At 36.6% G+C, this 12500-nt stretch overlaps 6 protein-coding genes across 6 annotated transcripts in view; 1 reads left to right on the top strand and 5 right to left on the bottom strand.

The window, feature by feature from the left end:
• LOC113830179 (cuticle protein AMP1A-like) overlaps positions 1-12500 on the top strand; it is a 122797-nt gene that overhangs the window by 21514 nt on the left and 88783 nt on the right. The window lies entirely within an intron of this gene.
• LOC113802600 (cuticle protein AMP1A-like) lies at positions 514-1436 on the bottom strand. The gene is made up of 3 exons (XM_027353204.2): positions 1409-1436; positions 950-1176; positions 514-829 (listed from the first exon to the last, which is right to left on the bottom strand). Exons 1-3 carry the CDS (start codon positions 1415-1417, stop codon positions 610-612), a joined length of 456 nt encoding a protein of 151 aa, XP_027209005.2. The 5' UTR covers positions 1418-1436; the 3' UTR covers positions 514-609.
• LOC113802596 (cuticle protein AMP1A) lies at positions 3468-4361 on the bottom strand. The gene is made up of 3 exons (XM_027353201.2): positions 4281-4361; positions 3867-4093; positions 3468-3748 (listed from the first exon to the last, which is right to left on the bottom strand). The coding sequence occupies exons 1-3, from the start codon at positions 4287-4289 to the stop codon at positions 3529-3531; spliced, it is 456 nt and encodes a 151-aa protein (XP_027209002.1). The 5' UTR covers positions 4290-4361; the 3' UTR covers positions 3468-3528.
• LOC113802598 (cuticle protein AMP1A) lies at positions 6747-7702 on the bottom strand. The gene is made up of 3 exons (XM_027353202.2): positions 7577-7702; positions 7158-7384; positions 6747-7034 (listed from the first exon to the last, which is right to left on the bottom strand). The coding sequence occupies exons 1-3, from the start codon at positions 7583-7585 to the stop codon at positions 6815-6817; spliced, it is 456 nt and encodes a 151-aa protein (XP_027209003.2). The 5' UTR covers positions 7586-7702; the 3' UTR covers positions 6747-6814.
• On the bottom strand, positions 9806-10697 carry LOC113802599 (cuticle protein AMP1A-like). The gene is made up of 3 exons (XM_070128767.1): positions 10568-10697; positions 10152-10378; positions 9806-10028 (listed from the first exon to the last, which is right to left on the bottom strand). Exons 1-3 carry the CDS (start codon positions 10574-10576, stop codon positions 9809-9811), a joined length of 456 nt encoding a protein of 151 aa, XP_069984868.1. The 5' UTR covers positions 10577-10697; the 3' UTR covers positions 9806-9808.
• The window catches only part of LOC138863782 (cuticle protein AMP1A-like), a 735-nt gene continuing 718 nt past the window's right edge, over positions 12484-12500 (bottom strand). Inside the window, exon 2 of the mRNA XM_070128768.1 lies at positions 12484-12500. This exon is cut by the window's right edge and continues 301 nt beyond it. The gene's annotated coding sequence lies outside the window, so the exon portion shown is untranslated.

Consider the following 12500-nt stretch of genomic DNA (forward strand, 5'->3'; position numbering starts at 1 on the left):
TTACTCGGTAGGATGCGCTCGTTCTCAAAAAATACTTTGTCATTCCTTTATTTTCGCTTCATAAATAATGAATGCTAAATTTTACTATCGTTTAACAAGCTAATTTCATTATCCTCAGATTAATTAATCTTTAATTAAGACTGGATGCCAATTCAAGGCCATTTTGTCTTCTGCTACTTGCCATGTTCCTTAATAGTCTGACATTATTTCTCTTTGAAACTGGACGTTGATTTAGAACGATTTGTAGCTAAGGACGAACTTTATAAACATATATCTCAATAGTTTATAATTTTATATTGAACTTTGAAGGCAAAGAAATAACATTTGTCTACTTTGCCTTTATCATTATTACATGGGTGAGATCACTGCACTTCAGTTACTTTATCAAATCGTTAACACCTTAAGGAGATATGATAATGGTTAAAAATGTCGAGTAGGTGCTGCAAGTCACAAGAACTTTTTTCTTTCTTTCTTTTTGGACGACCTATGCAGGTAGAATGAAAATCATATACGTTTTATACCAAATCTATATTTTTTTCTATATACAATAAATAGGATATTTTGATTATCTATTCAGAATTCATTCCTGAAATCAGTGATACTCCTTGTTTAGTTGGGTGCAGAATACAGCGAGCGAGGAGCTTCACGTGGACCTTCGCGAGCTTTGCGGGCGTCCTCCTCGGCGGCGAAGGCGATCTGGTCGAGGACGAACTGAGGGATCGGGTGGGGGAACTCGGGAGCCACGGGCAGGAGGTCGGACTGAGGCTGGTAGCCGTTCTCGTCAGCCACGAATGTGACGCGGACGTCGGTACCGTCAGGGGCGGTGTATCTGAAATGGACAGATAATGGTTTCAATCATTAACCGCAATGCCTATGTTAATTATAAAGTTTTTGTGAAATACTGAACTAAGAGCGTGGTGTTAAGACGAAATGTGTAAACGTCACTTACGAGTATTGTCCAGCCTTGACGACGGCGCCCTCATCGCCGTCGGGAGAGCCAGACTGAGACAGGACAATGCCGTTGGCAGTTTCCACGTCGAAGTTGTACCTTCCGTCGTCTTCGAGGACGCGGTCGTCCCTCAGGATGGCCACCTCCTCGCTGGATGCAGCTCTTGGCCCATCGTAGCTGTACTGAGGGGCGGCGACGGCCACGGCGGCCACACAGGCGATGATCAGCTGCAATTACGAAAATCGTGTTACATTTATATAAACACATCTATTTACTAGTATCTGATAGTGTTATATGTATATGGGCGTTATCGTTATTTATCAAAGCTATCATCATCACAATCTTGAAAGCTCTTTAGTTCGATTTGTGTATATTTGTTCACAAACGTAACGATGATATTCGAAGAAAGACTGGAATGTAGATACCAAATGCAGCACCCATGAATAGGAGACTACTTACGAACTTCATGGTTCGGATGTTAGTGAAGCATTAGTGGAGAAGAGAGGTCTTTTATAGCGAATCCGGTGCTACCACAGCCTACAAACCGACCTTGACCGTGTGGAACTCGACCTCTCAATCACTCTCAAGAAGAGCGTGATGATTATGCTTGCAGTTTCGGGTTACTTTCTCTCTTTACCATATCTTCAGAGCAGTATGGGTAATATAGTGATATTGTTAAATAAAGTAGTATATTGTGAAGATGAATAACCTTATTTGAATGTATCAATAATAAAATGCCACTAAAAATAAGGATGTGAAAGTAATGTGAAAGAATGCCTCTTATTTCAAATTCAATACAATCAGTCTTGACAGCTTAGGAAATTTTACAAATGATCGAATTATTTTCAGTGTCTTACTCCAACCCGCTTTCCCGCAGACAGTTTTTGCAGAGAGGCTAAAATCTAAAAGAAATAGATACAAATTAACAAGCCAAAGGATCGTTATTCTAGAATCGATAATAGAACTGGCATTTTTCAGCTTTATGTTTTTAATTGTGGGACGGTATTTTCGCAAAGTTCGGTTTTATTCCCGAGTGTTTTTTTTTTTTTTTCATGAAGATCCTATTCTCCGTGCAATTGCCAATTATCCATTCGGCGTCGGCGCATCTGCGAAAGCTTTTCCAATAAACGTAAATTTTATCGGCAGCAAATCGAACCAATCTGTCCATAAAACCACAGAAAAATAACAACTTGGTATCTCTCTCCGGTAGGTTCTTCTTGTAGCGATTACTTGTATACTACATCGAAAAAGTTTTATGTTCATGCTCATAATAAATGGATAAAAGACTAAAAAGCTGTGTTGCACTTCCTTTCAACTTCATCTTTATCGCATAAAAACAGATTCTTATTTTCATTTTCCCTGAGGATTTCTTATCCCAAGTCCAAAGCACATCCATCGCTAGGCACGGTACCGCCACTTACTGTAGTGTGTCATATATATATATATATATATATATATATATATATATATATATATATATATATATATATATATATATGTGTGTGTGTGTGTGTGTGTGTGTGTGTGTGTGTGTGTGTGTGTGTACGTATGTATATGTCATATTCGACACACACATATATGTGTGTGTATGTATATATATATATATATATATATATATATATATATGTGTGTGTGTGTGTGTGTGTGTGTGTGTGTGTGTGTGTGTGTGCGTGTGGGTGTGTGTGTGTGTGTGTGTGTATATATATATATTTTTTTATGCATACATTTATATTTATTTATTTATTTACAGATACGCGCATATGTGTGCATGCTTGTACTATATCCATTATATATATTCGTATAAATATATCTATGTGTGTATGTGTGTGTATGTGCATGTGTATGAGTGTATATATGTACATGTATAAACACATACACATACACATACACACACTGTACATATATGTATATCATTTATATATATCCATAGTTTTCATTTTTAAATAACGAGTTTTGTTTGCACATGTTTTTTTTCATTAACAGTATGTGAATGTAGTTTAAACAAACACTTCAAAAGTATCTGAATGGTATTATTGTAATCAATCTGTGACCACTCTTCCGTCGCTCTAGTATAGCGTGAAATGGGGTTAAAACTACTTACTATCGAATCTACTGTTCTAATATACGCCTATCTTGGCTAGAAATGCCACTTACCTGGTAGGATACGTCCGCACTTATTGACGCCGAAGAAATAGTAGATATTAGAGTCTATTCTCATTATGTTCTCGTTAGTATACTGAAGAAAGTCGGATGAATTTCTTTTCTTACAGCCTGAATGTTGCTTCAGGGTTATTGTATCTCTTACTATATTTGATATTCCTCAATGGTTTGGCATTATTTTACACATTAAATGAAGTAAATAGATAATAGAAAATTTAGCAATTGCCTGGTTTGATCAAGCTCCATAGATTCTTGATTCTGTCAATATGGCATAGACGAGGTAACTGTGTTTGAGTTACCAATTTTATACTGTAATTTCTAGAGTATTTTTGAACTCAGGTAGAGGGAAATATTCACATCTTTTTATATAAACTTTATATTTTTTTCTATATACAATAAATAAGTCATAAACTTTTTTTTTAGTTGGGTGCAGAATACAGCGAGCGAGGAGCTTCACGTGGACCTTCGCGAGCTTTGCGGGCGTCCTCCTCGGCGGCGAAGGCGATCTGGTCGAGGACGAACTGAGGGATCGGGTGGGGGAACTCGGGAGCCACGGGCAGGAGGTCGGACTGGGGCTGGTAGCCGTTTTCGTCAGCCACGAATGTGACGCGGACGTCGGTACCGTCAGGGGCGGTGTATCTGAAATGGACAAATGACGGCTTCAGTTATTAAACGTACAGTCATTTTTAATCATAAATATAGTAATGTACTAAAGTAAGAACATGCTATCAAGAGAAAAGGTGTACACGTCACTTACGAGTATTGTCCAGCCTTGACGACGGCGCCCTCATCGCCGTCGGGAGAGCCAGACTGAGACAGGACAATGCCGTTGGCAGTTTCCACGTCGAAGTTGTACCTTCCGTCGTCTTCGAGGACGCGGTCGTCCCTCAGGATGGCCACCTCCTCGCTGGATGCAGCTCTTGGCCCATCGTAGCTGTACTGAGGGGCGGCGACGGCCACGGCGGCCACACAGGCGATGATCAGCTGCAATTACGAAAATTGCCAATTTATAACTGCACACATATTTTAGTCATACTCATCACAAAAATCGTGCACGCTGAGTAATTCTTCTTCATTATATCATTTGATGTTCACAAGCAAAGTGATGATATTCGAAGACCACTAGTACAAAGATATTAAATGCTACATCCATGATTAGTAGACTACTTACGAACTTCATGGTTCAGATGTTAGTGATGCGTCAGTGGAGAAGAGAGGTCTTTTATAGCGAATCTGGTGCGAATGTCTCCGACCTTGACCGTGTGGAACTCGACCTCTCAATCACTCTCAAGAAGAGCATATGATTATGCTTGCAGTTTTAGGTTACTCTCTTTGGGTCTCTCTCTCTCTCTCTCTCTCTCTCTCTCTCTCTCTCTCTCTCTCTCTCTCTCTCTCTCTCTCTCTCTCTCTCTCTCTACCATATCTTCAGAGAGATATATGGGGAATATAGTGATATTGTTAAATAAAGTAGCATATTGCGATGATTATCCTTATTTAGATGTATCAAAAGTGAAATACCAGCAAAAATAGGGATGTGAAAGTTATTAGAATGTCTCTATTTCAGATTCAATGCAACCAGTCTAGAGAACTTTTACGAAATGAGAAATTTCTTGGGAAATTCTACGAATGATCTAATGTTGTGCACTAACACGTTTTCCCAAAGACATTCTTTTGCAAACTGAAAAATAAAAATAGAAAATAGATAGGAAATAACAAGCCAAAGGATCGTTATTCTAAACGGTAATTGAACTGACATTCATTAGTTTTATGTGAGAAGTATTTTTGCAAATTTTGTTTTTTACTCCTGAATGTGTTTTGTTTTCACGGAGAATATATTCTCCGTTGAATTGCCAATTATCCTATCGGTATCGGCGCAATTGCGAAAACACCAATTAGCGTAAATCTTATCAGCAGCAAAATTAATCAATCTCCGTATAAAATCATAAAATAGCGATTCGAATTCCCATTCTAAAAAAAATTAAGTTTGCTCTGATAATAGATAGATAAATAAAAGACTAAAAGGTTGTCTTATACTTCCTTTCAACTTATTACTATCCTTTTTTCATGAAAACCCATTCTTACTTTTATTTTCTCTGAGGCTTTCTTATCCCAAGTCTAAGGACCGTATTTTTAAAACCTTTCGCCAGGTGTGGCATTCGAATTCGCCGGGCGATCGGGAATTTCGTACTGTTAAAGCATACACACACACACACACACACACACACACACACACACACACACACACACACACACACACACACACACACACACACACACACACACACACACACATACACACACACACATACACATACACACTCATATATATATATACATTTTTTTTTTTTTTTTTAATACGCGCATGTATGTACGTGTGTTATGTTTATTATTACTATTTTTATTATATATATATATACATATATATATATACATATACATAAATATAATATATATATATATATATATATATATATATATATATATATACATATATATGTATATATTTATGTGTGCGTGTGTGTGTGAGTACACATATATACACACCCACATATAATGTACACACAGACATATATACATATATCCATACATTTACATATATATACATAGTTTTCTCTTTTCAATAACAAGTTTAGTTAGCGTATATGTTCTTTGACGTGGGTATGCGAGTGTAGGAGAAACAAACACTTCACTCATCTAAAAGTATCCGAATGGTATTATTGTAATTAATTTGTGGCCACACACACACACATATATACTTTTACACACATACAAACACATACACACACACACACACACACACACACACACACACACACACACATATATATATATATATATATATATATATATATATATATATATACATATATATATGCATTTATATATATTCATCTTAGTAAAGGGCTTAGGCGTCAGTCGATCTCTCTCTCAATATGTTTATTTATCATATATATATATATATATATATATATATATATATATATATATATATATATATATATATGCATGTATCCATGTTTATATAATACACACACACACACACACGTATATATATATATATATATATATATATATATATATATATATATATATATATATATATATATATATATATATATATATATACACACACATGCACATACAGACAGACGTCGGTCTAGTCGTTTAGTGTAAATTGAGGTTAAAGCTACTTACTATTGTATCTATTGTTTTAATATACGCCTGCTATCTTGGCTAGAAATGTCACTTACCCGGCAGGATACGCTCGCTCTTACAAAAATTACTATTTTACTCTTTTGGCGCCCAAGAAATATTAGATATTAGAGTCTATTTTCCTCATCATGTTCTCATCAATATATAGATGAAAGTCGCATGAATTTCTCTTCTCAAAGACTGGGTGTCGCTTCAGGGTTATTGTATCTTTTCCTGTGTATGATATTCTTCAGTTGTTTGCCATTATTCTACACTTGTCAAATAAAGTAAATAGATTAATAGAAAATTAAACACTTGCATGGTTTGGTCAATCTTCATAGATTCTTGATTCTATCAATATGGCATAGACGAGGTTTCAGGTACCAATAATGTAGTGTATTTTCTAGACTATTTTAAACTCAGGTTAAGAGGGGAATATTCACACCTTTTTACATAAACTTTATAGTTTGTTTGTATTTTCTATATACAATAAATAAGTCATAAACTTTTTTTTTAGTTAGGTGCAGAATACAGCGAGCGAGGAGCTTCACGTGGACCTTCGCGAGCTTTGCGGGCGTCCTCCTCAGCGGCGAAGGCGATCTGGTCGAGGACGAACTGAGGGATCGGGTGAGGGAACTCGGGAGCCACGGGCAGGAGGTCGGACTGAGGCTGGTAGCCGTTCTCGTCAGCCACGAATGTGACGCGGACGTCGGTACCGTCAGGGGCGGTGTATCTAAAATGGACAGATGACGGCTTCAGTTATTAAACGTATAGTCATTTTTAATCATAAATAAAGTAGATATGACGTATTAAAGTAAGAACATGCTATCAAGAGGAAATTGTACACGTCACTTACGAGTATTGTCCAGACTTGACGACGGCGCCCTCATCGCCGTCGGGAGAGCCAGACTGAGACAGGACAATGCCGTTGGCAGTTTCCACGTCGAAGTTGTACCTTCCGTCGTCTTCGAGGACGCGGTCGTCCCTCAGGATGGCCACCTCCTCGCTGGATGCAGCTCTTGGCCCATCGTAGCTGTACTGAGGGGCGGCGACGGCCACGGCGGCCACACAGGCGATGATCAGCTGCAATTACGAAAATCGCCAATCATTTATAAATGCACACATTTTTTAGTCATACTCTTATCACAAAAATCGTGCACGCTGAGTAATTCTTCTTCAGTTTATTATTTGATGTTCACAAGCAAAGCGATGATATTCGAAGACCACTAGTACATAGATATCAAATGCTACATCCATAGTTAGTAGACTACTTACGAACTTCATGGTTCAGATGTTAGTGATGCGTCAGTGGAGAAGAGAGGTCTTTTATAGCGAATCTGGTGCGAATGTCTCCCACAGCCTACAGACCGACCTTGACCGTGTGGAACTCGACCTCTCAATCACTCAACAAGAGCAGTTGATTATGCTTGCAGTTCTGGGTCACTATGTTTTTCTTTTTGTCTCTGTCAGTCTTTTTTTTTTTTTTTTTTTTTTGTCTCTCTGTCTGCCTATGTGTCTTTCTATCCCCTCCCCCCCCACCACCACTATCTCTCTTCACCATATCTAGAGAAAAGTGTGGGAAAAATAGTGATATTGTTAAATAATATACATTTCCATGAAAACCAAAAAGAGGAGACCGTCAGCGACAATGAGTATGTACAGCACATTTTTGCCTCTCTATATTATTGTCAATATATTGCGTTAATATTTATTCATACTATATACGGAAATTAACTGTGATCATCAAGCATGTCTTAACTATAAATCTTTATTCTGACATATCCGTTGTCAAATATCAGCGAAAAATAAGGATATGGAAGCTATTAGAATCCCTCGCATTTCAAATCTAACATGGTCTTGAGAAATTAGGAAAACTGATGAATTAACTAAATCAATTCTGAGCTGTACCTTAACACTGAGAAATAAATTAGCCATGTAATTCTATGGATTCCTGATAATCGAACCGTTTATCAGTTTATGTTTTACCTATTTAGCTTTTCTTGTGGTATGCGGTATTTTCTCTAACTTGACATATACTCGTTTTTTTTTTTTTTTTTTTTTTTTAAGAGCATATTTTGTGTCATTTACCCTATCGGTGTCGAGGCATCTGCGAACGGTTTTTGATCTTTGTAGATTTCATCAGCAAAAGAATAACTTAATCTTTGCACCAAATCACAAAATAAAATCGACATGGTATCTATCTCTGGCAGGTCTCTCCTGGCGATACTTTATTTCCTATCTACGTGTAGGTATTTTTGTTCGGGCTTAAAAGAAAAAGAATAAATAAATATAATGAAAAACTACCTTACACTTCCTTTCATTTTCATTGCTATCACTTTTCTTTCATCGCATTAAATATTCTTGCTTTCATTTTCTCGTAGATTTCTTATCCCAAGCCGGATACACTGGAATCGCTATTTTCACTTAATGCGTATTAAAATCTTTAAGAGCTTGTCATGTGTGTGTGTATGTACGCGTATGTTTCTGTGCGTTTGTGGGTTTAATACACACACATACTCACATTTATATATATATATATATATATATATATATATATATATATATATATATATATATATGTATGTATATATATATATATATATATATATATATGTATGCATGTATGTAATTATGTATTCATAGATATACATACATGTATGCATACATATATATGTGTGTATGAACGTATGTATGTATGCGTATGTGTTTGTGTGGGCGCCCATATAAATATGCGTACATGCACACTGTGTGTGTATATATATGTATACGTATATATAAGTATTATATATATGTGTGTGTGTGTGTGTGTGTGTGTGTGTGTGTGTGTGTGTGTGTGTGTGTGTGTGTGTGTGTGTGTGTGTGTGTGTAGACACATATTTCTTTTTCTATTTTCTTTTTGTCAATAAAAAAAAAATTGTGTATGTGTTAACTAAATTAGGACTGTGAATGGAGGGGAAATCAAACACTGCATTCATTTGGACGATCTGAATGGCTACAAATTATAGTATTTTCTTGCCATTCTCTCCACTAGCTGGTCTTATAGCGTAAATTGGGGTTAAACCTAGTTACTACTATATCCATTATTCTTATATACGCCTGCCATCTCGCCTAGAAATGTCACTTACCTGGTAGGATGCGCTTGCTCTTGCAGTAATGACTCTCTCACTCTTCCTACGCCTAAGAAATTGTAGATATTAAATTATCCTTGTGCTATATATTATATTCCCCAATAGGTTGACATTATTTTGTTAAATAATATAATAATAGTAATAATAATAATAATGAATTGATAAATCAGTTGACTGCTTTCGTCACTCTTCATATTTTTTGTTTCTATAAGTATAGCTTATAAAAGGTATGTAATGTATTTTCCGGTTTTCTTAATGCAGGTAGAGAGGGAAATATTTACTTTTTAAATGAAATTTATTTTTTCTATGTACAATAAATAAGTTAGGATATTTTGATTATCTTTTCAGAATTAATTCCTGAAATCGGTAATACTCCTTTTTAGTTGGGTGCAGAATACAGCGAGCGAGGAGCTTCACGTGGACCTTCGCGAGCTTTGCGGGCGTCCTCCTCGGCGGCGAAGGCGATCTGGTCGAGGACGAACTGAGGGATCGGGTGGGGGAACTCGGGAGCCACGGGCAGGAGGTCGGACTGGGGCTGGTAGCCGTTCTCGTCAGCCACGAATGTGACGCGGACGTCGGTACCGTCAGGGGCGGTGTATCTGAAATGGACAGATGACGGCTTCAGTTATTAAGCGTATAGTCATTTTTAATCATAAATAAAGTAGATATGACGCACCAAAGTAAGAACATGCTATCAAGAGGAAATTGTACACGTCACTTACGAGTATTGTCCAGCCTTGACGACGGCGCCCTCATCGCCGTCGGGAGAGCCAGACTGAGACAGGACAATGCCGTTGGCAGTTTCCACGTCGAAGTTGTACCTTCCGTCGTCTTCGAGGACACGGTCGTCCCTCAGGATGGCCACCTCCTCGCTGGATGCAGCTCTTGGCCCATCGTAGCTGTACTGAGGGGCGGCGACGGCCACGGCGGCCACACAGGCGATGATCAGCTGCAATTACGAAAGTCGCCAATCATTTAGAAATGCACACATTTTTTAGTCATACTCTTATAATAATCGTGCACGCTGAGTGATTCTTCTTCAGTTTATTATTTGATGTTCACAAGCAAAGCGATGATATTCGAAGACCACTAGAACATAGATATCAAATGCTACATCCATGGTTAGTAGACTACTTACGAACTTCATGGTTCAGATGTTAGTGATGCGTCAGTGGAGAAGAGAGGTCTTTTATAGCGAATCTGGTGCGAATGTCTCCCACAGCCTACAGACCGACCTTGACCGTGTGGAACTCGACCTCTCAATCACTCAACAAGAGCAGTTGATTATGCTTGCAGTTCTGGGTCACTATGTTTTTCTTTTTGTCTCTGTCAGTCTTTTTTTTTTTTTTTTTTTATCTGTCTGCCTATGTCTTTCTATCCCCCCCCCACCACCACCACCACCACTATCTCTCTTCACCATATCTCTAGAGAAAAGTGTGGGAATAGTAGTGATATTGTTAAATAAAATACATTTCCATGAAAACCAAAAAGAGGAGACCGTCAGCGACAATGAGTATGTACAGCACATTTTTGCCTCTCTATATTATTGTCAATATATTGCGTTAATATTTATTCATACTATATACGGAAATGAACTGTGATCATCAAGCATGTCTTAATTATAAATTTTTATTCTGATATATCCGTTGTCAAATATCAGCAAAAAATAAGGATATGGAAGCTATTAGAATCCCTCGCATTTCAAATTTAACATGGTCTTGAGAAATTAGGAAAACTGATGAATTAACTAAATCAATTCTCAGCTGTACCTTCACACTGAAAAATAAATTAGCCATATTGTAATTCTATGGATTCTTGATAATCGAACCGTTTATCAGTTTATGTTTTACCTATTTAGCTTTTCTTGTGGTATGCGGTATTTTCTCTAACTTGACATATACTCTTTTTTTTTTTTTTTTTTCAAGAGCATATTTTGTGTCATTTACCCTATCGGTGTCGAGGCATCTGCGAACGGTTTTTCGATCTTTGTAGATTTCATCAGCAAAAGAATAACTTAATCTTTGCACCAAAGCACAAAATAAAATCGACATGGTATCTATCTGTAGGAGGTCCCTGCTGTAGCGATAATTGTATTTCCTATCAACGTACACCTAAGGTTTAAGTGCGCGGTTAAAAAGAAAAAGGATAAATAAATGAATAGAATGGAAATCTGCCTGACCCTTCCTTTAATCTTCATTGCTATCACTTTTCTTTCATCGCATTAAAAAAAAAAAAAAGAAAAAAAAACACTTTCATGCGTGTTTCTATGAGTGTTTGTGGCTTTAATACACACACACAAACACACATTTATACATATATATACATATATGTATTCATACATATATAAATGTGTGTGAGAACGTATGTATGTGTGTGAGTATATGCGCGCATGCATATTTGTATGCGTATATATATATATATATATATATATATATATATATATATATATATATATATATATATATGAATGTGTACATTACACATAATTCATCTTTTTTCATTTTGTCAATAACAAGTTTTGTGTATGTGTGTGTTCGCTAAATTAGTTATGTGAATGGAGGGGAAACCAAACACTGCATTCATTTGGACGATCTGAATGGCTACAAATTATAGTATTTTCTTGCCATTCTATCCACAAGCTGGTCTTACAGCGTAAATTGGGGTTAAACCTAGTTACTACTATATCCATTATTCTTATATACGCCTGCCATCTCGCCTAGAAATGTCACTTACCTGGTAGGATGCGCTTGCTCTTGCAGTAATGACTCTTTCACTCTTCCTACGCCCAAGAAATTGTAGATATTAGATTATTCTTGTGCTATACATTCTATTCCCCAATAGGTTGACATTATTTTGTTAAATGATATAATAATAATAATAATAATAATAATAATAATAATAATAATAATAATAATAATGATAATAATAATGAATTGATAAATCAGTTGAATGCTTTCGTCACTCTTCATATTTTTTGTTTCTATAAGTAGCACATAAAAGGTATGTAATGTATTTTCCGGTTTTCTTAATGCAGGTAGAGAGGGAAATGTTTACTTTTTAAATAAAATTTA

The sequence above is a fragment of the Penaeus vannamei genome, chromosome 13, assembly GCF_042767895.1.
Source record: "Penaeus vannamei isolate JL-2024 chromosome 13, ASM4276789v1, whole genome shotgun sequence".
In the NCBI taxonomy this organism is placed as follows: Eukaryota; Metazoa; Arthropoda; class Malacostraca; order Decapoda; family Penaeidae; genus Penaeus; species Penaeus vannamei.